We start from the raw sequence: 24,000 nt of genomic DNA on the forward strand, positions 1-24,000 counted from the left end.
AAGGCCAAAAAATACTTACACTATGTTCGATTTTGTTGACAGAAGTTCGATGTCATCAGTTGTTTTTCGTTTCCTTTGAGCAGTACGCTCGTAATATCGCTGCCGATATGCAGCTATCATCTTTGCCCCCCGTTATTACATTTTTTTCGGACTGTAAGCTAAATTCTCAGTGTGTTGTCATTTGTTTCAAGTATACACAAAAAATAATTCGAATGATACTAGTTCTTCGCATTGAAAATCGAGTTCAGATGGAGCCTACAATACGAGATTATAATGTGGCACGTTCTCGTGTTTTTTGATAGAGCGACGTACGCGTCGCGGAGTGTTTTAACGGAGACAAATCGGGAAAGTGTATTTGTAGAGGGGGCCTGACAAATGAACTGGCCTCATTAAATATACACCTGTTAACTCCGCTTTTAAACTAATATGCACGGAGGAGCGTGTTTATTTTAGACAGGCTACAGGAAGCCGGTGAAGCCTTGACCTTTAGCGGATCGCAACAAAGGCTGCAGCGGTTTTTCGCTGCGCTGTTCTCGCCCGCCGGCGCCCCGTAGCACCACCCCGGTCTGCGGTGACGTCACCGCCTTCCCCCACAAACCGGTAGCTGCGCGCCAACTGCGGCGCACACGTCCCACCGGCAGTCGGTACCCGACTGCCGCGCCGCACGCACGCGAGTGAACGAGTGTGCCAGCGGCGAGCTCAGGCGAACGAAAGACGACGGAAGACATTTCCGGGAAAACGAACGAACCGGGTCCACGGAGGAAAGAATTGCGAGGGCGCTCGCCGGAGCAAGACGTTAAAGAAGCGGACCGGATGAAGTGGGAACTGAAAGACAGGCACTCCAAGTCTCCGCGCGCTTACCAGATCGTAAGCGAGAGGCCGCAGATCGCGACCCAGCGCCCGAGCGACGGGGTCGTGTCTCCCATAGCGAATAACTACTCGACCGCGGACGTGGCATGCATAGACCAGATGCACGCGGGAGGCAAAGGCGGCGGCCACGGACCCCCGCCGCCGTCGTGGCCCAAGCTGAAGAGCCAGAATCAGCAGAAGAGGCCGACCACGCTGAAGCTGGACGTGGGGGCGGCGCAGCGGGCGCCGCCGGAGCGACTGCCCAGCCCGCGGCCGCAGACGGCCACCCTGGACAGACCGCGCATCCTCGACATCGCGCTGCTGGGTAAGATCGACATGACGCTGACGCGTAAGGCGCTGCTCTCCATCTCCAGCCTGTGCGCGGGCGCGCCGGCCGACGCGGCCAAGCGGAACGGCGCGTCGCCCGGAGACGGCCGCGGCGGCAAGTCGCGCAGGTTCGCGGGGGTGGCGGCGGCGGCGGGGGTGGCGCGTCGGGGGCGGCAGCAGCCAGCTGCGGGCCGCTCCGCGCACACCGACGAAGACGATGGCACCAGCAGCGGCACCGCGCCGCCCACGCCGCGCCGCCAGCCGGCCAAGAAGCAGCAGCTGAAGGTGCCTGCGGCTCGCAGGCGGCCCGCGCCCGCGGGGGAGGCGGAGGAGGCGCGGGCGGGGGCGGGGGCGGTGCCGCAGCCCTGCACCACGTGCGGCCGCCACGAGCAGCCCGAGCGCCTCCACAGCCACCCGCCTGCCAGGCACCAACAGGTAGCCTCACCGAGCTAAACCATACTTTGCCTTCGTCGGTTTTATGACTGTTTCCTTTTCACGTAGTGTAGTATATAGACTGTAGAAAGTAGTCGGGATGAAACTGGAGTTGGTATACTAGCCGTCAGCTTTGCTCAGTGTTGCAGTTAATTTGCGTCGAACGATTTACACAACAATACGACTGTAACGTCGTGTCCTTGGCCATATTTTGAAACAAATAAGACAGCTTGGTGATTTCCAAGAAACGGTACACATCGAAATCGCTCCTCACTACGAGCGGTAAGTGTCGAACGCTCGACCATCGAGATGTTGACAAGAGAGACGACAAAATACGAACGTCGAAGTCATTAAAAAAGAGAGACTAACAGCTGTTTTTTCACTCACTGCAATTTATCAAAGGAATGGATAATACCACTTACATCTCTGATCACTGTCGTGCACAACACCGTGTCTGGTGTAGCCACCATTCCTTTTACCCCATATCCGGGAAGCACTTTTGACACGTCTTTTCGGAAAATTGGGAGAGTCTCACTGGAGAGAGATTTACCAGACAGTCGTAAGTTGTGAAAATATAAAAACTGAAATATTTACCCTCACGTGACGTTGCGTTGTCACACCAGAAAACAATATCCATAATTCCCGCTTCGAGAGCCGAGCATTCGATATACACCGCTCGCAATGAGGCCGCGACTTCGATGTGCACCGTTTCTTGCAAATTACTAGTAAGATACACATTTATCAAACACATTTATCGTAAATACTACTGAAGTGGAGACTGTAATAATAATTAGGACTATATCCCTGTAAATCGGATCTTTTATCACGAAAAAGTACCGTAACTATTTACCCGGCCGGCCAGAGTGGCAGAGCTACAGTCCGGAAGAGCGTGATCGCTACGGTCGCAGGTTGAATCGTGCCTCGGGCATGGATGTGTGTGATGTCCTTAGGTTAGTTAGGTTTAAGTAGTTCTAAGTCAAGGGGACTGATTACCTCAGATGTTAAGTCCCATAGTGCTTGGAGCCCTCTGGTTCCCATTCCAGGATCATTTTCTCTATCAGACTTCTTCCATTCTTCGTACCTGCCTGTACCATTGTAACTTCCTTACATCCACCACGTCATATATTCTTTCTCTTACTTCCATTCTCTTTCTTATTTCTTCGTTTCTTATTTTCTCTTTTCGAGAAATTCTTGCTGATTTTCTCAAGATATCTCTGCAGTTTTTTTTTTTTTTTTTTTTTTTTTGAGTGTTTAGATTATAGTCCATGTCTCCACTTCTTACATAACTAAACTCTCTTGTATCGATTGATGTACGATTCTTTTGGTTCGGTTTATTACATTTCTGCTCCATAAGATTGAGTTGAGCATCCCAATGACCTTCTTTCCACGGTTTTTTGTAATTAATTTCTACCTCTGATGTTTCCTCCATCTCTAAAAGGGCCCCAAATAGCAGAAAGTGTTGCCTTAATACTTTCCCTCTAAGTATACGTCATCTGCCTCATTAGTGAGGTTTTCTGTTTTCTGATAATTAATCTTCAATCCCCAGTTTCACTATTCCATTGCTAACTGATTACATATATAATTTGCATCCTCCTCGCCTTGTGCTATAACTACTTGATCATTAGCAAATAGTAGGTGATGTAAATAAACTCCATCTTTAATTTCTATCCGCATCCCATTGCATTTACAAGACCATATCTTAAGACTTATGTCTATACAGATTTCAAATAACGTTGGTAACATTGGGCAGCTTTGCAAAAGACCCTAGCCTGTTCTAAATTTCTGTGAAAGTGTATTACCATTTCTCTCTTGACATATGGTATCTTTATGTACTTTTTGCATTATTTTAAAGGACCCTTTATGTTCGCCATATGTAATGCTCTCCAAAGTACTTTTCTCGGACAATATCACATGCTTTTTCTAAACCCATGAAAATTAATCGTATGTTTTCTGATTTTCCTCTATGTTTCTGTAGTAATGTGAAAATATGATTTACGCAATATCTACCAGCTGTGAAGCTGCATTGTTCTTCCTGGGTTTTAAAATTTATTAAGAGCTTATATATAATTATTTTACCAAGAAGTTCTCATTAATGTGCTTATATCACAAATTCCTCAATAGTTGGAGCAGCTTTTGCGATGTCCTATGTTATATATGGTATTAATATATCCCAGCTTCATTTCCTTGAGTACTTAATCTCCATGTCACATTTTATTGAATAACCATGTTAGTTTCACAATTTTGTCACTACCATATTTTGAGGACTCCAGATTGGTACTGCCTCGAGACTTACCATTCTTCCCTGTTCTTAATAACTAACTCACCTCACTTTCTAAAATTTGGATCTCCTTTCCTTCCTTCTCCTTTCCTTCCACTGTTCCTTCCTGCAGATATTCTCCTCTGTCCTCACTTAATAATTTCCGGGAATATTCTTCCCATTCCTTTGGTGTTATCAGCTGAAGATTGGTTTTGGCTTTCGTCTCTTCTCGAATCCCGTTTAATACTGATCATTCTTCTTTCGCTTTCCCAAATCCTAGTTTGCTATTGACATTGTCACATTATCCTCCCGCACTCTTCATTCTTTACGATCCTTATTTTGTTCATCACTTCATTCTTCTTTCTCTTGTGGATTGTTTGTTGCTTCCGATATATCATTCAACCATAGGTTGAATGCGTTCCTCTTTTCTTTAATTCCACCTATATTTCCTCCGACCACCATTATCCTGTACAGCTGTGGCTGTATGCCCTTATGCCCAGCACCTCTGTTGCTATATTTATAACATTGGTTTTTATGTATTCATATATATCCTCTGTACTTCCTTCAAATGTTTCTTCCAATGTCCTTTCCATTCTGGCAGCAAAGAATGTTCGTGTGCTTTCATTTTGTAGGCTATCAATACTGAGATACAGATTTTGAGCTTTCTCAGCACAGTTCGTTTTAGTGTTGTTAGTATCATTCTTTGCATTCTTCCATGGCCAAACACTCTTCGTTTTTGCTAGGTAATGGTCCGCACTGCGCTTCTCTATAACATCTAACATCTGCTGCCTTGAAACTACTTGTCTGTCTAATGGTAATATAATCTATTACAGAACGAATTTCTCTAATCTTATGAATATCCTTGTGTATAAAAAATGTGTTGGTAATTTTCAGATCAAACTGTTCACAAATTTCAGTCAATCGTTCTCCGTTGTCATTATATTCCGTCTCTCCATGTTTTCCCACTATTCTACATGATTCTCTGATTCCTACTCCTCCGTTCATATCCCCATGATAATCAGTTTCTTCCTCGGGATTTTTACTGTAGTCTCCCTGAGGGTTGTCCAGAAAGTATCTTCCTCCTGGTCTCTTGTAGCATTCGTGGGTGCATACACACCAATAATTACAACTTCCCTGGCAAATAGAATAATTTCCACCACAATATACGTTAAATAATAAATTCCCAATTGTGATTCTCTTTTTCCATACTTTCTTTATCATACTGGAGACTCCTGATTTGGCTCCTACCGCTTTGGACGTCCCACTCCAAATACGTACATACACATATCAAAAGAAGTTTTGCATTACCTCGGTTCCAAGAGATCCGGAACTTGTACAGAAAATTGGAATAGAGATCAACATAAACATCATTTCCGCCCTTTATATTGCTCATGAAAACCACACATTGCATGTTGTACCACCATACAGCGAGACCTTCACAGGTGGTGGCCCGATTGCTGTACACACTGGTGCCTCTAATACCCAGTAGCACGTCCTCTTGCATTGATGCATACCTGTATTCGTCGTGGCATACTATCCACAAGTTCATCAAGGCACTATTGGTCCAGATTGCCCCACTCCTCAACGGCGATTGGACGTAGATCCCTCAGTGTGATTAGTGGGTCACGTCGTCCATAAACAGCCCTTTTCAATCTATCTCAGGCATGTTCAATAGGGTTCATGTCTGGAGAACATGCTGGCCACTCTAGTCGTTATCCTGAAGGAAGTCATTCACGAGATGTGCACGATGGGGGCGAATGCCTCGCCAATATGCTACCGACATGGTTGCACTATCGGTCGGAGGATGGCATTCACATATCGTACAGCCGTTATGGCGCCTTCCATGACCACCAGCGGCGTACGTCGGCCCCACATAATGCCACCCCAAACCAGCATGGAACATCCACCTCGTTGCACTCGCTAGACAGTGTGTCCAAGGCGTTCATCCTGACCGGGTTGCCTCCAAACACGTCTCCGGCGTTGCCTGGTTGAAGGCATATGCGACACTCATCGGTGAAGAGAACGTGATGCCAATCCTCAGCGGTCCATTCGGCATGTTGTTGGGCCCATCTGTACCACGCTGCATGGTGTCTTGATTCCAAAGATGGACCTCGTCGTGGACGTCGGGAGTGAAGTTCCGCATCATGCAGCCTATAGCGCACAGTTTGAGTCGTAACATGAAGTCCCGTGGCTCCACGAAAAGCATTATTCAACATGGTGGCGTTGCTGTCAGGGTTCCTCCGAGCCATAATCCGCAGGCAGCGGTCAGCCACTGCAGTAGTAACCCTCGGGCAGCTTGAGCGAGGCATGTCATCGACAGTTTCTGTCTCTCTATATCTCCACCATGTTCAAACATCACTTCGGTTCACTCCGAGACGCCTGGACACTTCCCTTGTTGAGAGCCCTTCCTGCCAGAAAGTAACAATGCGGACGCGATCGTACCGCGGTATTGACCGTCTAGACATGGTCGAACTACAGACAACACGAGTAGCCGTGTACCACCTTCCAGGTGGAATGTCTGGAACTGATCGGCTGTCGGACCCCCTCCATCTAATAGGCGCTGCTGACGCATGGTTGTTTACATCTCTGAACAGTCAAAGGGCCTGTGGCAGTCAACGTCTATCCTCAGGAGTTCTTGGAACCGGGGTGATGCAAAACTTTTTTTGATGTATGTATTTGGCGAGTTCTTCTTCTTCTTTGCCTTTCCTCTTGGTTTCAGAGAATAAGACAACACCCATTTTTAACCTGTCAGGTTCCGTTGGTAATATATTAAATTTTGTGGAGATACCTTGCACATTACAACATCTAAATGTCATTTTCCCTTTTTCTTCGTCAGTTCTTTGTCCAAGATTTCAAGTTTTTCCGAGGCATATAATTAGATTTTTTAGCGTTTGTTATATTCGTTTTTTTATCTGAGTGCTTTACTGCAGATGGATGTGGGTGGATGGGTGGGTGGTGGTGTATTGGGGATGGTTTGGGTGCTGTGGATTCTTGGTATGATTTGGGTGCTGCGGATTTTTAGAGTGATTAGTGTGTGTGTGTGTGTGTGTGTGGCCCGTCTAGATTAATTTGGAGTTGACTATCGTAGGTTAAGACCACATTTTGGGAGATTGTAATTTCTTATGGAAGGCAAATTTCTTTGAAGTGAGGAGTTTCTGATTTGTGTTTGATTAGATAGATGGAGTGAAGGGGATTTGATATTGCTGTCTTCGTTTGTATTACGTAGGTTAAGTGAAATTTGTTGTAACGTTTTGTATGGCTTCTTTATGTGTGTGTGTGTGTGTGTGTGTGTGTGTGTGTGTTGGGGGGGGGGGGGGAGGGAGGGTTCCTTCATTTGAGCCGTAGGTTAAGGGAAATTTGCGTAACTGAGGCTGTATGGGGGGCATCTGGCATCGCAAACGACATGAACGCCATCGATGCTAATGAACAAGTGCCAAACGCTAGTGGGTGTGGAGTATTTATGTCGCCGAGGAGAGGCTCTGCTGTATGACGTCATTCGTAATGACCGAATTGATTCTGCTCTTCTCGAGTTGTCAGTTCCGCTGCATTTGCTTACAGAATTTGTACAGGGTCTTTAGTGCTTATTGTTAGTCAGTCTCGCTAGTCGTTGTTGCGTCCTGCCTAGTGTCTCTTGTGTAGTTCTACGGAAGTAACGAAGGCAGTTCTGTCTGCGCTGTTCCAGCCATTTTCCGCTGAGTTCCTCCCAGTCTCTGTTAAGAGCGGCTAGGTGCTATTCTGCCTGATCCAATAACGGTGTTGAAATGTTTAGGCTCCCCGGCTGGCGGTTGGCGACACTTCCGGTAACGCTAATTGTTTTGAAGATAGAAAACATTTTATTCTCCCATTGTTTTACTAATTTTGTCGCGTAACGCTTCTGTCCACGGCTAGGGAACCTAAGGCCACATGCTCGCGTACTTTCATTCATCCTTTGTGTAGCTCTTCCTTAACTTTTGGAGAGCAGCGTAGTATCCATTTCTTTTACTGACACAGTATTCTACAAAGACAGACACACAGAGGTGGTGAAACAGAGATAAACTGAATCAAGTCTGAAACACATGAACGTTCCATACAGTAATAAGCTAGCGTAAGGTCCGAGGTAAAGTCGCTCGCTGTCGAAACAGGTCACTCACTGCACTGGTCCGCTGAAGGTTTCGCCATAGCCGCGCGTAGGCCAACGCCTTCTGCAGAAGGCGCCCTGTGTTGGTGGCATACGTGTTACGAACCACACCGTGGCCGAAACAGTGTACCACCAGGAGCCAGAGAAACGGTAACCTCAAAATCATCGGCAGACGAACAGAAGAAGCATTTTTTGATGTTATATACGTTTAGACTTACTACAGTCAAAACATGAGCAGTCAATAGTAGGGACTGATCTATCCTGGCGTCCGCTATTTATGCAGGAATTTAGGTCATGCGTTTCCTTCGTGTGACTTCTTCCAGCAACAATTGCAATGTGCCACACTGAGTTACCATCACTGCCAGTACCACATATCACATCTCTGGGAGATCTGTGATTTTGTCTTAAAAGTCAGACCATATATATTGACCACGACATCTTGGTAGATGATTGTTGCAGTGTCTGTGTGTTTATGGGTTGCATTTTTTCATATGACGTGTCAAGCCAATGGCAGCACGGCATCTCTTGCCGCAATTGTCACAAGTGTATCTGGCTGCTGAGGCAGGAGCAGTGGTAGCATTGCGAAGCTTTATCTGTCTTAATCTCTCTAACAAGCCTTCATCGTGCTTCGACATTCCAGATGATATATCATCACGCCACTCTGGTCTCATGCTAGCCCGTGCCTCCCATCTGTTTGTGTCGATTCTAGAGCTCTCCATTTACAGGAGTCCTTGAACCTCAATACAGGACGTCCTACAGGTCTTTTGGCTGTAGAGATCTCTCCAAGCATCACCTCACGTGGTAATCTGTCAGGATCCATACGGTGGACGTGTCCCAGCCAGCGGAGTCGTCTCTGCTTAAAGATAGCTGAAATTACTGTTGCAGTTAGTTTTAGATAGCACTGCTTCGTTTGTCACTCGGTCCTTCCACGTTACTCCGAGGATGGATCTCAGGCACCGCATGTGGAAAGCATTAAGGCGACGTTCTTGTTTGGCATAGGTACTCGTAGTCCATGTTTCCGATGCATACAAAAGGATGCTGAGGACGAAAGTTTGATGTACAAGAATTTTGGTGGTCAAAGAGAGTTTGTTGTTTTTCCAAACACGTGCAGAGAGTTTGCCAAAAGTTGTCGCAGCTCTTCCAGTGCGAGCATCAATTTCCTTGTCAACAGACATGTTTGATTCTCTAGTAGATCCAAGATAGCAGAAGTTACCTACGACTTGCAGAGTAGTGCCATCTAGTGTGATATTCGGCTTTGTGTTAGCACCCTGAACCATAATTACGGTCTTACTGCTGCTTACACTCATCGAGAATAGGCGGCATGCGTGACTAAACCTTGATACTAACTCTTGCAGCTCTTCTGCGGGGTTCGCAACAATTGCAGCATCATCAGCATACAGGAGTTCACGAGCGACTATCTCGTAGCGCTTTGTCTTACTCTTCAGAAGACTGACGTTGAAAAGCCTTCCATCTTTCCTAGTATGCAGATGTGCTCCAACACTGCAATTCTCGAAAGCCACTTGGAGCAGACCCGAGAGGAAAATTCCAAAAAGTGTAGGTGCCAACACACAGCCTTGTCTTACGCCACAGTTCATACTGAATGGTTTAGATGTACTGCCATCGAAGATTAAAGAGCCACGCCTATTGTCGTGAAAAAATCTTATTAAAGACAGCAAAGTTGGGGGACATCCAATTTTTTCCAATATGCTGCAGAGTCCCTCCCTGCTGACGGTGTCAAAGGCTTTGTTGAGGTCAACAAAAAAGCCACATATGATGGCACTTTGTGTTCACGGCACTTCTCTTGTAGTTGGCGCAAGGTGAATATCATGTCACTTGTGGATCTGCCAGTTCGAAATCCACACTGTGACTCAGGGTAGATCCGAGCAGCCAAGGTTTCCAGTCTCTTCAGGATTATCCTTGCACACGCCTTTCCAGCAATGCTCAAGAGAGATATTCCTCTATAGTTGTTACAATTACCTCTGTCTGTCAGACCAGGGTGCAATAGTTTTGGCGCTGTGCTTGTACATGTGCTGTTTCTAAATGGATGCTGTTTCTAAAAACCTGTGATATGTGTGTAAACCTGCGATATTCGTGTTTGTTATCTACAAACAGCACGTAAACTATTTGTCGTCTTTTGTTTTACACTTCACGTGTATTCGGCTTACTCCTTGCATTTCTAACTACCATTTGCTGTTTACATTATGAAACAGTAAGATCAATACGGATTGTCTATCTTCGCATTTCCAGTTGATTAAACAGTATTCTTGAATGCGAAGGTTGAATGAAAAGTAATGCCTCCACCTTCGTTAATTGGGTTTGGATGGGAATATTTTAATACATCAAACGCAGAAATAATCCTTAGAATGTGATCTTATAATTTCCAATATTCACTTTTCTACATAATCACCAGCCAATTGGATACATTTCTACCAACGATGAACAAGTTTTCTGAAGCCGTCACGGAACCAGTCGACACACTGTTTCCGCAACCACAGTCTCACAATTCTCTCGACGTCTTCATCAGAAGCATAATGTTGTCCCCGCAGATCGTCTTTCATTATCGGGAACACATGGAAGTTGGACGGTGCTAAATCTGGACTGTATGGAGGATGCCGTACAGTGGTGAGATTCAGTCTCTGAAGTTCTACCGTGGTGGCACGTGGAGTGTGTGTTTTGGCATTGTCATGCTGCAGGAAAACATTTCCCTTTTCCTTTCGGACCCTTGTTAGCCGTCGTTTCAGAGTTCGCAGCCGTTGTGATGTAACGCTCTGAATTTATTGTTGTTCCATGATCAAGGAAATCAACATGGATAACACCATCTGCGTTGTTTTGTTTGTCACACAGGTCAGACGTTCACGCCCCAACATCTTTAAACTTACTAGCCCAGCGACGCACAGTACTCACATCAACACAACCACCATAAACTGTTTTCACTCTCAGATGAATCTCCTTTGTTCCGCTCGGGGTAGCCGCGCTGTTTGAAGCGCTTTGTCACGGTTCGCGCGGCTCCCCCCGTCGGAGGTTCCAGTCCTCCCTCGGGCATGGGTGTGTGTGTTGTCCTTAGCGTAGGTTAGTTTAAGTTAGATTAAGTAGTGCGTAAGCTTAGGGACCGATGACCTCAGTAGTTTGGTCCCATAAGACCTTACCATAAAAAAATCTCCTTTAGGGTGACACCTTCTGATGTCAAGAATTCAGTGACTGCACATTGCTTAAATCGCATTGACCGACCGTCTGCGCAGGGTTCCATACTGTACACTGTAACAACACAGCCGTTCATTGCTAAGGCTTCCCGCCAACTGGAGCTGTAGAGAAGAGGCTACGGAACAAGCCAGTACCTGCCGCATACCAATGCTGCCACCTGTTGAAGAGCCACGAAGGTGGAGGCAGTACTTTTGAGTCAGCCCTCGTACTACTAGTATTTCCTGTATTCTTGTGTAGTTCTCAGATTCTGACATATTTTTATTTTTGTGAAAAGGGTATATTTTGGCTACTGCTAAATCTGCTGGAAACCACAGCTTTTCCCAAAATTTCCTTAGCACATATGTCAAATCGATCGTCAAGTTCTTACTATTCACTTTCAGAGCTCTACATTGATTGCATCTCATTCAGAGGCTTCACTGTTCTTCAAGATATTTGGAATTCCCTAAACTTCTTCTATAGTCAGTGACTTTGCATCTCCAGGGCCTTTCACAGTTCATGTTACACACTTGTAGAGGCTGTATAAGGCACTTAGCACATCAAGTTTTACATGGGAACCCATGTCCGGAAACGACAGCCAACGACGCTACAAAGCATCAGAATTATATCCGCCGGCGCCGGTAAGTGTATGTACACACGGGGTGACTCTGTGATGATGTTACGGACTTGCTAGGATGATGGAGAAGGATAAGTATATCAATTTGAGGTAGGTGTCCCTGTACCGGAAACGAACGAGTCGAAAGTTATAAGCTAAAACCGTTCTTAGACCTCCTACAGTGGAATAGATGTATTGGTACTGTTGTTTCTAAGATTGCAGGGTGGGCAACATTCAGAGTTGGTAGTATGGACCACAACAAGAAAAAATGTACAGTGAACATGGACTGCTCATACCTCTTAAAGTGGGCATTTTAGAGCCCGTGTTTACTAGGGAATTTTTTTTCCTTTGGCAGCCCAATAATCTTAGCAACAACAGTACAAAAGTACATGTATTCTACAGTCAGAGGTGTCAGAACAATTTTCGCTTATAAATTTCGAAGTTACAGGCGCCTGTAACTTCGACGCTCTGTAACGTCGTAGGATAATATTTCCGGGCATGGGTTACTGTGTGAAACTTGATCTGCTTAGTGCTCTCTACAACCTCTAAAAGTGTGTAACATGAATTGGGAAACACCCCGTATATTTGATATTATATGACCAAAATTGAATTTATGTTATTTCGTAGTTAACAACTTCAGAGCACTTGGTCAGGATTTGACTGTACTCTTTATCACAGCATGCTACCTCCCTTTTATGTTCTAGAAGATGAGGACTGAGCAGTCTAGCAAACTTAACTGACCTGATTTTTTTTTCAGTAGTGACTCTTACGACAAGAGTATAACGCGCCTGAAGCAGAAGTACTACTTTTTTATTCTCGTCTTTGATTAGAGGATAAACTGAACGCTTCAACTAAAAAAATTTAGAATGTAACTGAAGACGAAACAGAGTTCATTTTATTCGGACCTTTCTGATGAAACATACTGCCTTTTTTTTTTAAATGTTGTCTTGCCTCTTTCCCAAAATACGTTGAGGCAGATTTTAGCCTCTTACAGAGTGGCCGCGTCATCGATTATTTCTCCACCCACAATGATGTAGTCTCTTTTAAAACACATTTGTTCTTGTGTGTATCATGGACTTTACCAGCAGTTTCTCTGCGTTGTTTTTATTTGCTTACGTTTTATTGTTTTGTATGACTTCCGTAGAAATATTGGAACACGTGAGGCAATACTGACCTTACGACTTATCTTAGAAGAAAGATTAAGGAAAGGCAAAGCTACGTTCCTAGCATTTGTAGACTTAGAGTAAGCTTTTGACAATGTTGACTGGAACACTCTCTTTCAAATTCTGAAGGTGTCAGGGGTAAAACACAGGGAGTGAAAGGCTATTTACAATTTGTACAGAAACCAGATGGCAGTTATAAGAGTCGAGGGGCATGAAAGGGGAACAGTGGTTGGAAAGGGAGTAGGACAGGGTTGCAGCCTCTCCCCGATGTTATTCAATCTGTATATTGAGCAAGCAGTAAAGGAAACAAATGAAAAATTCGGTGTAGGTATTAAAAAACAGGGAGAAGAAATAAAAACTTTGAGGTTCGCCGATGACATTGGAATTCTGTCAGAGACAGCAAAGGACTTGGAAGATATGGACAGTATCTTGAAAGGAGGATATAAGATGAACATCAACAAAAGCAAAACGAGGATAGTGGAATGTAGTCAGATTAAGTCGGGTGATGCTGAGGGAATTAGTTTAGGAAATGAGACACTTAAAGTAGTAAAGGAGTTTTCCTATTTGAGGAGCAAAATAACTGACGATGGTCGAAGTAGAGAGGATATAAAATGTAGACTGGCAACGGCAAGGAAAGCGTTTCTGAAGAAGAGAAATTTGTTAACATCGAGTATAGATTTAAGTGTGAGAAAGTCGTTTCTGAAAGTATTTGTACGGAGTGTAGCCATGTATGGAAGTGATACATGGACGATAAATAGTTTGGACAAGAATAGAATAGAAGCTTTCGAAATGTGGTGCTACAGAGGAATGCTGAAGATTAGATGGGTGGATTACGTAACTAATGAGGAGGTACTGAATAGAATCGCTGAGAAGAGGAGTTTGTGGCACAACTTGATTAGAAGAAGGGATCGGTTGGTAGGGCATATTCTGAGGCGTCGAGGGATCACCAATTTAGTATTTTGAGGACAGCGTGGGGGGTAAAAATCGTAGAGGGAGACCAAGAGATGATTACACTAAACAGATTCAGAAGGATGTAGGTTGCAGTAGGTACTGGGAGATGAAGAAGCTTGCACAGGGTAGGGTAGCATGGAGAGCTGCATCAAACCAGTCTCAGGACTGAAGACCACAACAACAATATGACCTCCTTTAGGTCAGTATGCTGTTTTAAATGCGCTGTGTCAGTGTGCTGTGGTTGTTTGGCCTTAGAGCTCCTCGATCGATTTTAAAAATTAGTCGTCTGTGTTTATCTCGTGTAAGGGCGCTGATGGTCCAGCAGCCCTGCTCTCTGAAGCTGCTGTCGCCTCTTGAGCCTCGTGGTAGACACGTGTGTGTCTGTCGTTTCGCAGGCCCAGCAGCCGCAGCCGCAGGCCCAGGCGCCGCCGCAGCCGCCCAAGAGCTCTGTGCGGAAGCCGATGCCCATCAACTTCCGCAGCTCTGCCTCGACAGCCCAGCAGCAGCAGCAGCAGCAGCAGCAGAGCTCCGCCGCCGCCCCCGCGCCTGACAAGTCCCCCGGCCCGCAGCCGTCCGCCTCCACCGCCACCGTCGCCGTCGCACCAGCACCGGCCTCCTCTGCGTCCGCCCCCGTGGGCGCCCCCGCGGCAGCCACCGCAGCCGCAAACGCCCCCGCCGCCCCTAGGGCGCCGGGCCGCCCCCGCACGGTGGTGTGCTACCTGTGTGGACGCGAGTTCGGCACCAAGTCGTACCCGCTGCACGAGCCACATTGCCTCCAGGTCAGAGCGCGCATCTCAGCCTGCACTTTACGCGCACGGCGACACAAACTGGCTTGCTAGGTGTTCCGATGTAGTCGGGACTGCCCCGATTTTCCTGCTGAAATCCCGTCTCTCGATTATACAATATTTTGAACATGGCTGCAACGATCACACAGCAGCAGGAAGAAAGGACGGCCATCCAGTTGGAAAGAAAGGAAAGAAAAGGTGGTTTTCATATAACCCTGGCCACGGTTTCGACGGATCTAAACACGTCATTTTCAGAAGGAAAGACCTTTGGCTCATTCGAAACAATAACATGTCAAATTAGTGCAGGCAGCTAGCAACTCCCTCGCACTACGTGCGACTTCGAGATTCAAAACGACGGGAGTGGGAGGGAGCTGCTAACAGCTTGCATTTATTTGACATGTTGTTGTTTTGAACGAGCCAAAGGTCTGTTCTTCTGAAGAAAACGGGTTTAGATCCGTCGAAGCCGTGGTCAAGGTTTTATGAAAACCACTTTTTTTTTTTTTTTTGCATCTGGTTCGCCGCCCTTCATTCCTGCTCTTGTCTATACATTAGAAGGACACTTAAAAATCTCAAGTACACTAAAATGGGTAATAAACTACTGGCCATTAAAATTGCTACACCACGAAGATGACGTGCTACAGACGCGAAATTTAACCGACAGGAAGAAGATGTTGTGATATGCAAATGATTAGCTTTTCAGAGAATTCACACAAGGTTGGCGCCGGTGACGACACCTACAACGTGCTGACACGAGGAAAGTTTCCAACCGATTTCTCATACACAAAGAGCAGTTGACCGGCTTGCCTGGTGAAACGTTGTTGTGATGCCTCGTGTAAGGAGGACAAATGCGTACCGTTACGTTTCGGACTTTGCTAAAGGTCGGATTGCAGCCTATCGCGATTGCGGTTTATCGTATCGCGCCATTGCTGCTCGCGTTGGTCGAGATCCAATGATTGTTAGCAGAATATGGAATCGGTGGGTTCAGGAAGGTAATACGGAACGCTGTGCTGGATCCCGACGGCCTCGTATCACTAGCAGTCGAGATGGCAGCCATCTTATCCGCATGGCTGTAACGGATCGTGCAGCCACGTCTCGATCCCTGAGTCAACAGATGGGGACGTTTGCAAGACAACAACCATCTGCACGAACAGTTTGACGACGTTTGCAGCAGCGTGGACTATCAGTTCGGAGACAATGGCTGCGGTTACCCCTGACGCTGCATCACCGACAGGAGCGCCTGAGATGGTGTACTCAACGACGAACCTGGGTGCACGAATGGCAAAACATCATTTTTTCGGACGAATCCAGGTTCTGTTTACAGCATCATGATTGTCGCATCCGTGTTTGGCGAAATCGCGGTGAACGCACATTGGAAGCATGTTTTCGTCATCGCCATACTGGCGTATCACCCGGCGTGATGGTATGGAGGGCCATTGGTTACAATTCTCGGTCACCTCTTGTTCGCATTGACGGCACTTTGAACAGTGGACGTTACATTTCAGATGTGTTACGACCCGTGGCTCTACCCTTCATTCGATCCCTGCGAAACACTCCATTTCAGCAGGATAATGCACGACCGCATGTTGCAGGTCCTGTACAGGCCTCTCTGGATACAGAAAATGTTCGACTGTTGCCCTGGCCAGCACATTCTCCAGATCTCTTACCAATTGAAAACGTCTGGTCAGTGGTGGCCGAGCAACTAGCTCGTCACAATACGCCAGTCACTACTCTTGATGAACTGTGGTATCGTGTTGAAGCTGTATGGGCAGCTGTACCTGTACACGCCATCTAAGCTCTGTTTGATTCAATGCCCAGGAGTATCAAGGCCGTTATTACGGCCAGAGGTGGTTGCTATGGGTACCGATTTCTCAGGATCTATGCACCCAAATTACGCGAAAATGTAATCACATGTCAGTTCTAGTATAATATATTTGTCCAAGAATACCCGTTTATCATCTGAATTTCTTCTTGGTGTAGCAATTTTAATGGCCAGTAGTACACAATATTTTGAACATGGCTGCACTACAGCAACGGTCCACAGCAGCAGGAATAAAGGACGGCCATCCAGTTGGAAAGAAAGGAAAGAAAAGGTGGTTTTCATATAACCCTGACCACGGTTTCGACGGATCTAAACACGTCATTTTCAGAAGGAAAGACCTTTGGCTCATTCGAAACAATAACATGTCAAATTAGTGCATTTAGCTAGCAACTCCCTCGCACTACGTACGACTGCGAGATTCAAAACGACGGGGGGGGGGGGGGGGGGGGGGGAGTGTTACCAGCAGCTTGCAGTTATTTGACATGTTATTGATTTGAACGAGCCACAGGTCTGTTCTTCTGAAGAAGACGGGTTTAGATCCGTCGAAACCGTGGTCAAGGTTTTATGAAAACCACTATTTTTTTGCATCTGGTTGGCCGTCCTTTATTCCTGGTCTCTTTTATACATTATCGGGACACTTAAAAATCTCCAGTACACTAAAATGGTTAATATCTCACATATAAGGGTTAGTCAAATTAAAACGAGACAGATGGGAAAAAATAAGTAAACTGTTTATTATCTCAAAAGTAACCGCCATAACTGTTAATACAACAATTCCACTGTGAAACAGACGGGGTGAAGAGACTTCTCGATCGCGAAATGCGGATTCTCAGTCCCCCACATGCGCCAGTTTTGCTTATTGACCAACCTATCCAAATGAAAGTGGGCTTCATCGCTCAGCCAAACCGTACTAATTCCCATCATTCGCCGCGGCCAACGGTGCAGTTTGAACGTCCCAACGTAAACCGTTCCGAAGTTATGACGATTTTATTTCATGTAGTTCAATAATTGTCACCCTGTATGTTGATTTCATTTGTGAAAGTACCCCTATTCTTTTCACGTGTGCGAACTACACGCTATGTGTCTTCTCGAGACTGAGTCAGATTTTTGTGGTGTCTCCCAGAAAATTTCTTTGATACTTCTTGATATATAGTTCTCTCATTTTATTATTATTTATTTGTCTGGCTGTAACAGCTGCCGAACAAATTGACAAAAACAGTACAAGGGGAAAGAGAAAGAATGCCACAGGTGAGTTTAGGCTTTCTCGGCGAATCTGGATGAGTCGGGAAGTCGGGTTGTCAGCCGAGTCAAGGCGTCGTTCTACGGAAGCGTTTCAACAAGTTTCCTAGTTGTCATCTGAAGATGACCAATAGGGACCTTGTTGGATCGTTGCCGCAGAACGACGGGACGGAAGATGAGATATATTGGTGAGATAGTTCAATGCGTGCAGGACAGGCTATTCAAGGGAATGGTAGACGGACAATGGGGGAGAAATATTGCTGGTGATGAGAAATGCAATGTGCAGAAGAGATGTGACATTGCCGCAACGTAGGAAGAAAAGAAACACTGTACCAAAACAGGCGAAAGACGTATGAGTCTAAATGGTAGTAGCCAGCCGGTGTGGCCAAGCGGTTCTAGGCGCTTCAGTCTGGAACCGCGCGACCGCTACGGTCGCAGGTTCGAATCCTACCTCGGGCATGGATGTGTGTGATGTCCTTAGGTTAGTTAGGTTTAAGTAGTTCTAAGTCCTAGGGGACTGATGACCTCAGAAGTTAAGTCCAATAGTGCTCAGGGCCATTTTCTAAATGGTAGTAATACTAGTTAAAAATAATTTTGAATGGCCGAGAGAAATTCTCTTTGATGTAAACATCACACTTCTGATAAAAAGTGAAATGTCGGATGTGTTTAAACGGCGACGTAATCGTGCTCATAAAATGTATTCGACAACAAACGTCATATAAAATGCTGCCCAACAGGAAGTACTCACTTTTCCGTCCTGATAAATGTAACTCCTACTACCAATCGTTTCTTGCGATTGACGACAGGTGAAGAGTTTAAGTGGAACAAAGCGTTTCTCCCGTTGACTTGGCTTTTAATTCAACTTTGTCGATTGCTCTTCAACGGACGCTTCTGCAGTGGTACTTGTTAAGATTTGACAACTACACTACTGGGAACGTAAATTTATACATAGACTTTCAGTATTCGCTACGTCTTTTTTCACGAAGGCTGATAGTCTATTACAATTTAAGCATAGACAATGCTTTGTGTAAAATGAATGAAACGGCTCAAGCGTTTCACCTTTGTCTGAATAATGAAAACATTAATCGCAAAGCTTGCTTCCTACATTTAATTTACAGTCGCGTACTTGGGAAGATCCTCGCTTAGAATTTCGTGTGCCTACACACCGTATAAATTATAGTGACTCGTTTTCGAGTTGGTTAAAAAGAAGAAATCCGAAGAACAGAAAGTTCTGAAAAATAACATTGCATTTAGTGCGCCCTTGGGTTTGGTGACGAAGTGGCCTGGTCAGGTGTCTGTGGGTCGTGAATATCAACTGGTGGAGTATACTCGTATTAGCATAATCTGGCACTGCACTCATCGTAAAAAAACCTTTTTTCCCTGTTTTGAATATTATGCGCCCTTAGCCCCGTGTGCATTTATCATTTTCGGCCGTGCCATGAACACAACGATCCATTGTCCTGGTGTCTCTTTCGACACTTCGTGACGTGATGGCGGCTACACCTGAGTAGTACGGCATCCTGTTTGCTGGAATACTGAGTATGCAGATAAACTGAACAGCCAAGGCGATTGTGAAACAATGCAGTGGCGAATTTGGGTGTCAGTAGGTAGATTCCCCCGATAGCATCAAAACACTAAAATCTTATAATGTAATTTGGAAGAGAGCAAAAACACACCTGTACATTCCCTTCTTCGGCATTGGTATCACCTGCCACAGAAACTAACGACTGGGATGCGCAGTTAACTTTCTCTGCATCATAATCCAAAGCTTAGTATTTTCATCAGCAGGTTTTGTCTTATTGGATACCGTACATCCTTGCCCTTCTGTAACCTGAGAATTGATGCACTCATTGTGAAGTCGACTTTACATTATTTCCGTAGACGAAACTCACTTGACGCATAAAAACCAAGTACGTGTTCCAGAACCTTGCGATAGACTGTACTTCGAAGCAAGCGAGCATTGCTCGTAATAAGGTGTGCATAATTTTTATGTTGTCCCATGAAATTTCGGGCAAACTGCCTGATGTCGGTAGCTTCCTGCCACGACATTTCGAGTCACAGACTTCTGGGCATCTTCAGTTGTATACTGGCTAACTTCGATACTGGCGAAATTATACCGAACTCCCCTATTTAAGACCTCGGTGGCGCACGCGTGGTGCTCACGAAAGTTTCTGTGCAAGCGTTACGTGACCGAATGCTCTTCTGATTTAACTCTGTGCATTGGTGGAAACTTGCCTTATCGACATCAGATCGATTACTTTCATTCGACAAAATCTCAAAACGACGTCGGGTACGCAGAACACGAAGTTTTCCGACGGCAGGATGCCATCCATATGTACCTGGAGACCACAGTGACGATTCATAAGTTCCTCAGACAGTCTTTTTCCCACAGGTTCCTTAGTGACAGTGCTCCAAATGTTCGAAATATGTACTAAAATTTTCGTTTCACTGTTATTCATGGAGTGAGCAGTAGAAATACCGTGTTCATTAATAGCGTATTTGCTAGTTTGGAGAAGACGAGCGTATCTCTGGCCCTGTATGATGTGCTTCTGAACAGGGGCCGCGATTTGCCCGACAAAAGATTTGCCTTTCTCGCACGGAATCCTATAAAATCCCCAGCTTGCGCAGTTTTAAGTCGTTTAATTTCGCACATGCACCGACAGTTTTACTACAGGACGAACGACTGCTTTAACCTTGTGTTGTCTTAGTGCTCTGCCTATTTTCGCGGAAACATTTCTAATGTATGGCAGATAATCTGTCGTTTTGAAGGCCTTAACCTCTTTCCTGTTCTGCCGTTTATACGTCTGTAGCACTCCCTGTATCTGATGAGATCATTAGCTACTTTGTAGAAATATTGGAACACGTGAGGCAATACTGACCTTACGATTTCTCTTAGAAGAAAGATTAAGGAAAGGCAAACCTACGTTCCTAGCATTTGTAGACTTAGAGTAAGCTTTTGACAATGTTGACTGGAAAACTCTCTTTCAGATTCTGAAGGTGTCAGGGGTAAAACACAGGGAGCGAAAGCTATTTACACTTTGTACAGAAACGAGACGGCAGTTATAAGAGTCGAGGGGCATGAAAGGGAAGCAGTGGTTGGGAAGGGAGTGAGATAGGGTTGTAGCCTCTCCCCGATGTTATTCAATCTGTATATTGAGCAAGCAGTAAATGAAACAAAAGAAAAATTCAGAGTAGGTATTAAAATCCATGGAGAAGAAAAAAAACTTTGAGGTTCGCCGATGACAATGTAATTCTGTCAGAGACAGCAAAGGATTTGGAAGAGCAGTTGAACGATATGGACAGTATCTTGAAAGGAGGATATAACATGAACATCAACAAAAGCAAAACAAGGATAGTGGAATGTAGTCGAATTAAGTCGGGTAATGCTGAGGGAATTAGATTAGGAAATGAGACACTTAAAGTAGTAAAGGAGTTTTGCTATTTTGGGAGCAAAATAACTGATGATGGTCGAAGTAGAGAGGATATAAAATGTAGACTGGCAACAGCCAGGAAAGCGTTTCTGAAGAAGAGAAATTTGTTAACATCGAGTAGAGATTTAAGTGTCAGGAAGTCTTTCTAAAAGTATTTGTATGGAGTGTTGCCATGTATGGAAGTGAAACATGGATGATAGTTTGGACAAGAAGAGAATAGAAGCTTTCGAAATGTGGTGCTACAGAAGAATGCTGAAGATTAGATGGGTAGATCACATAACTAATGAGGAGGTATTGAACAGAATTGGGGAGGAGTTTGTGGCACAACTTGACTAGAAGAAGGGACCGGTTGGTAGGACATGTTCTGAGGCATCAAGGGATCACCAATTTAGCATTGGAGGGCAGCGTGGAGGGTAAAAACCGAAGAGGGAGAACAAGAGATGAATACACTAAACATATACAGAAGGATGTAGGTTGCAGTAGGTACTGGGAGATGAAGAAGCTTTTACAGGATAGAGTAGCAAGGAGAGCTGCATCAAACCAGTCTCTTGACTGAAGACCACAACAACAACAACAACAGGGACACGGTTTGTACTTGTTCAAAATCCAGCAGGAGGTTTCGACATCCGAGATGGTACGGAGTTTGTGAATCAAGGTCTTGAGAACGCCCATTGTCTGTGCCGGACGGAGGCAACTGGTAGCTTCTAAATATAGGCCTGTATGGGCGGGCTTTCGATACACACAATGTCGGAGTGTAAAGGAGAGAAAGAATACGTTTTAGACCGCATGAATTGGATTCTGTTTCCAGGAGTATGTATTGTTGCATTTAGAAATGACAGCAATACTTTCTTCATTGTCTTGGGTCCAGGTGGCCGATGTGACACGGGCCAAGGCGAACTAGATTCACATCAATGCGCAGTGCCGATGGTACTGTTACCGACGACTGTGCCGCTAAAGCGGAGTTATTGAACGCAGTCTTCCGAAATTCCTTCTGTGGTGTCACTGCCAGACACCACACTTGCTAGGTGGTAGCCTTTAAATCGGCCGCGGCCCGTTAGTATACGTCGGACCCGCGTGTCGCCACTGTCAGTGATTGCAGACCGAGCGCCACCACACGGCAGGTCTAGAGAGACTTCCTAGCACTCTCCCCAGTTGTACAGCCGACTTTGCCAGAGATGGATCACTGACAACTACGCTCTCATTTGCCGAGACGATAGTTAGCATAGCCTTCAGCTACGTCATTTGCTACGACCTAGCAAGGCGCCATAGCATTGGATATTATTTTGTATTGTGGTTATAACATGTACCGTCAAGAGAGATGTTCTACAATTGTGGATTAAAGTTAAGTATTAAATCAACTGCGTACTTTATTTGCTACTATTAATTCCCTTAACTGTTCCAGACCTCGCGCCAGTCAGCGTGTAATTAAACGCGTGCATTTCGGCCTCCTCTAGCAACACAGTGTTGGCTCTTCTGCCAACACTTCACCTTCACCAGGGAAGATGAATGGAATATTCCAGAATTTGAAACACGAACAGCTGCTAGCATGAGTTTCTTTGAAGTAGATACCTTAGGGGTTGCGAAGCAACTCAAATCGCTTGATACGGGCAAGTCTTCAGGTCCAGACTGTATACCGATTAGGTTCCTTTCAGATTACGCTGATACAATAGCTCCCTACTTAGCACTCATATACAACCGCTCGCTCACCGATAGATCTGTACCTACAGATTGGAAAATTGCGCAGGTCGCACCAGTGTTTAAGAAGGGTAGTAGAAGTAATCCATCTAGCTACAGACCTATATCATTGACGTCGGTTTGCAGTAGGGTTTTGGAGCATATACTGTATTCAAACATTATGAATCACCTCGAAGGGAACAATCTATTGATACGTAATCAGCATGGTTTCAGAAAACATCGTTCTTGTGCAACGCAGCTAGCTCTTTATTCGGACGAAGTAATGGCATTTATCGACAGGGGATCTCAAGTTGATTCCGTATTTCTAGATTTCCGCAAAAGCTTTTGACACCGTTCCTCACAAGCGACTTCTAATCAAGCTGCGGGCCTATGGGGTATCGTCTCAGTTGTGCGACTGGATTCGTGATTTCCTGTCAGGAAGGTCGCAGTTCGTAGTAATAGACGGGAAATCATTAAGTAAAACTGAAGTGATATCAGGTGTTCCCCAGGGAAGCGTCCTGGGACCTCTGCTGTTCCTGATCTATATAAATGACCTGGGTGACAATCTGAGCAGTTCTCTTAGGTTGTTCGCAGATGATGCTGTAATTTACCGTCTAGTAAGGTCATCCGAAGACCAGTATCAGTTGCAAAGCGATTTAGAAAAGATTGCTGTATGGTGTGGCAGGTGGCAGTTGACGCTAAATAACGAAAAGTGTGAGGTGATCCACATGAGTTCCAAAAGAAATCCGTTGGAATTCGATTGCTCGATAAATAGTACAATTCTCAAGGCTGTCAATTCAACTAAGTACCTGGGTGTTAAAATTACGAACAACTTCAGTTGGAAAGACCACATAGATAATATTGTGGGAAAGGCGAGCCAAAGGTTGCGTTTCATTGGCAGGACACTTAGAAGATGCAACAAGTCCACTAAAGAGACAGCTTACACTACACTCGTTCGTCCTCTGTTAGAATATTGCTGCGCGGTGTGGGATCCCTACCAGGTGGGATTGACGGAGGACATCGAAAGGGTGCAAAAAAGGGCAGCTCGTTTTGTATTATCACGTAGTAGGGGAGAGAGTGTGGCAGATATGATACGCGAATTGGGATGGAAGTCATTAAAGCAAAGACGTTTTTCGTCGCGGCGAGATCTACTTACGAAATTT

At 45.3% G+C, this 24,000-nt stretch overlaps 1 protein-coding gene across 2 annotated transcripts in view; it reads left to right on the forward strand.

The window, feature by feature from the left end:
- The first annotated feature begins 616 nt into the window (after window positions 1–616).
- Window positions 617–24,000, forward strand: part of LOC124615634 (zinc finger protein 474-like) — a 266,097-nt gene continuing 242,713 nt past the window's right edge. For both annotated transcript variants that reach the window (XM_047143642.1, XM_047143643.1), the window contains exons 1-2: window positions 617–1,611; window positions 14,285–14,668. In XM_047143642.1, the coding sequence (XP_046999598.1) occupies window positions 814–1,611; window positions 14,285–14,668 (1,182 nt within the window). In that variant the 5' untranslated portion in view covers window positions 617–813. The remainder of the gene's footprint in view (window positions 1,612–14,284; window positions 14,669–24,000) is intronic.

The sequence above is a fragment of the Schistocerca americana genome, chromosome 5 (assembly GCF_021461395.2).
Source record: "Schistocerca americana isolate TAMUIC-IGC-003095 chromosome 5, iqSchAmer2.1, whole genome shotgun sequence".
Taxonomy (NCBI): domain Eukaryota; kingdom Metazoa; phylum Arthropoda; class Insecta; order Orthoptera; family Acrididae; genus Schistocerca; species Schistocerca americana.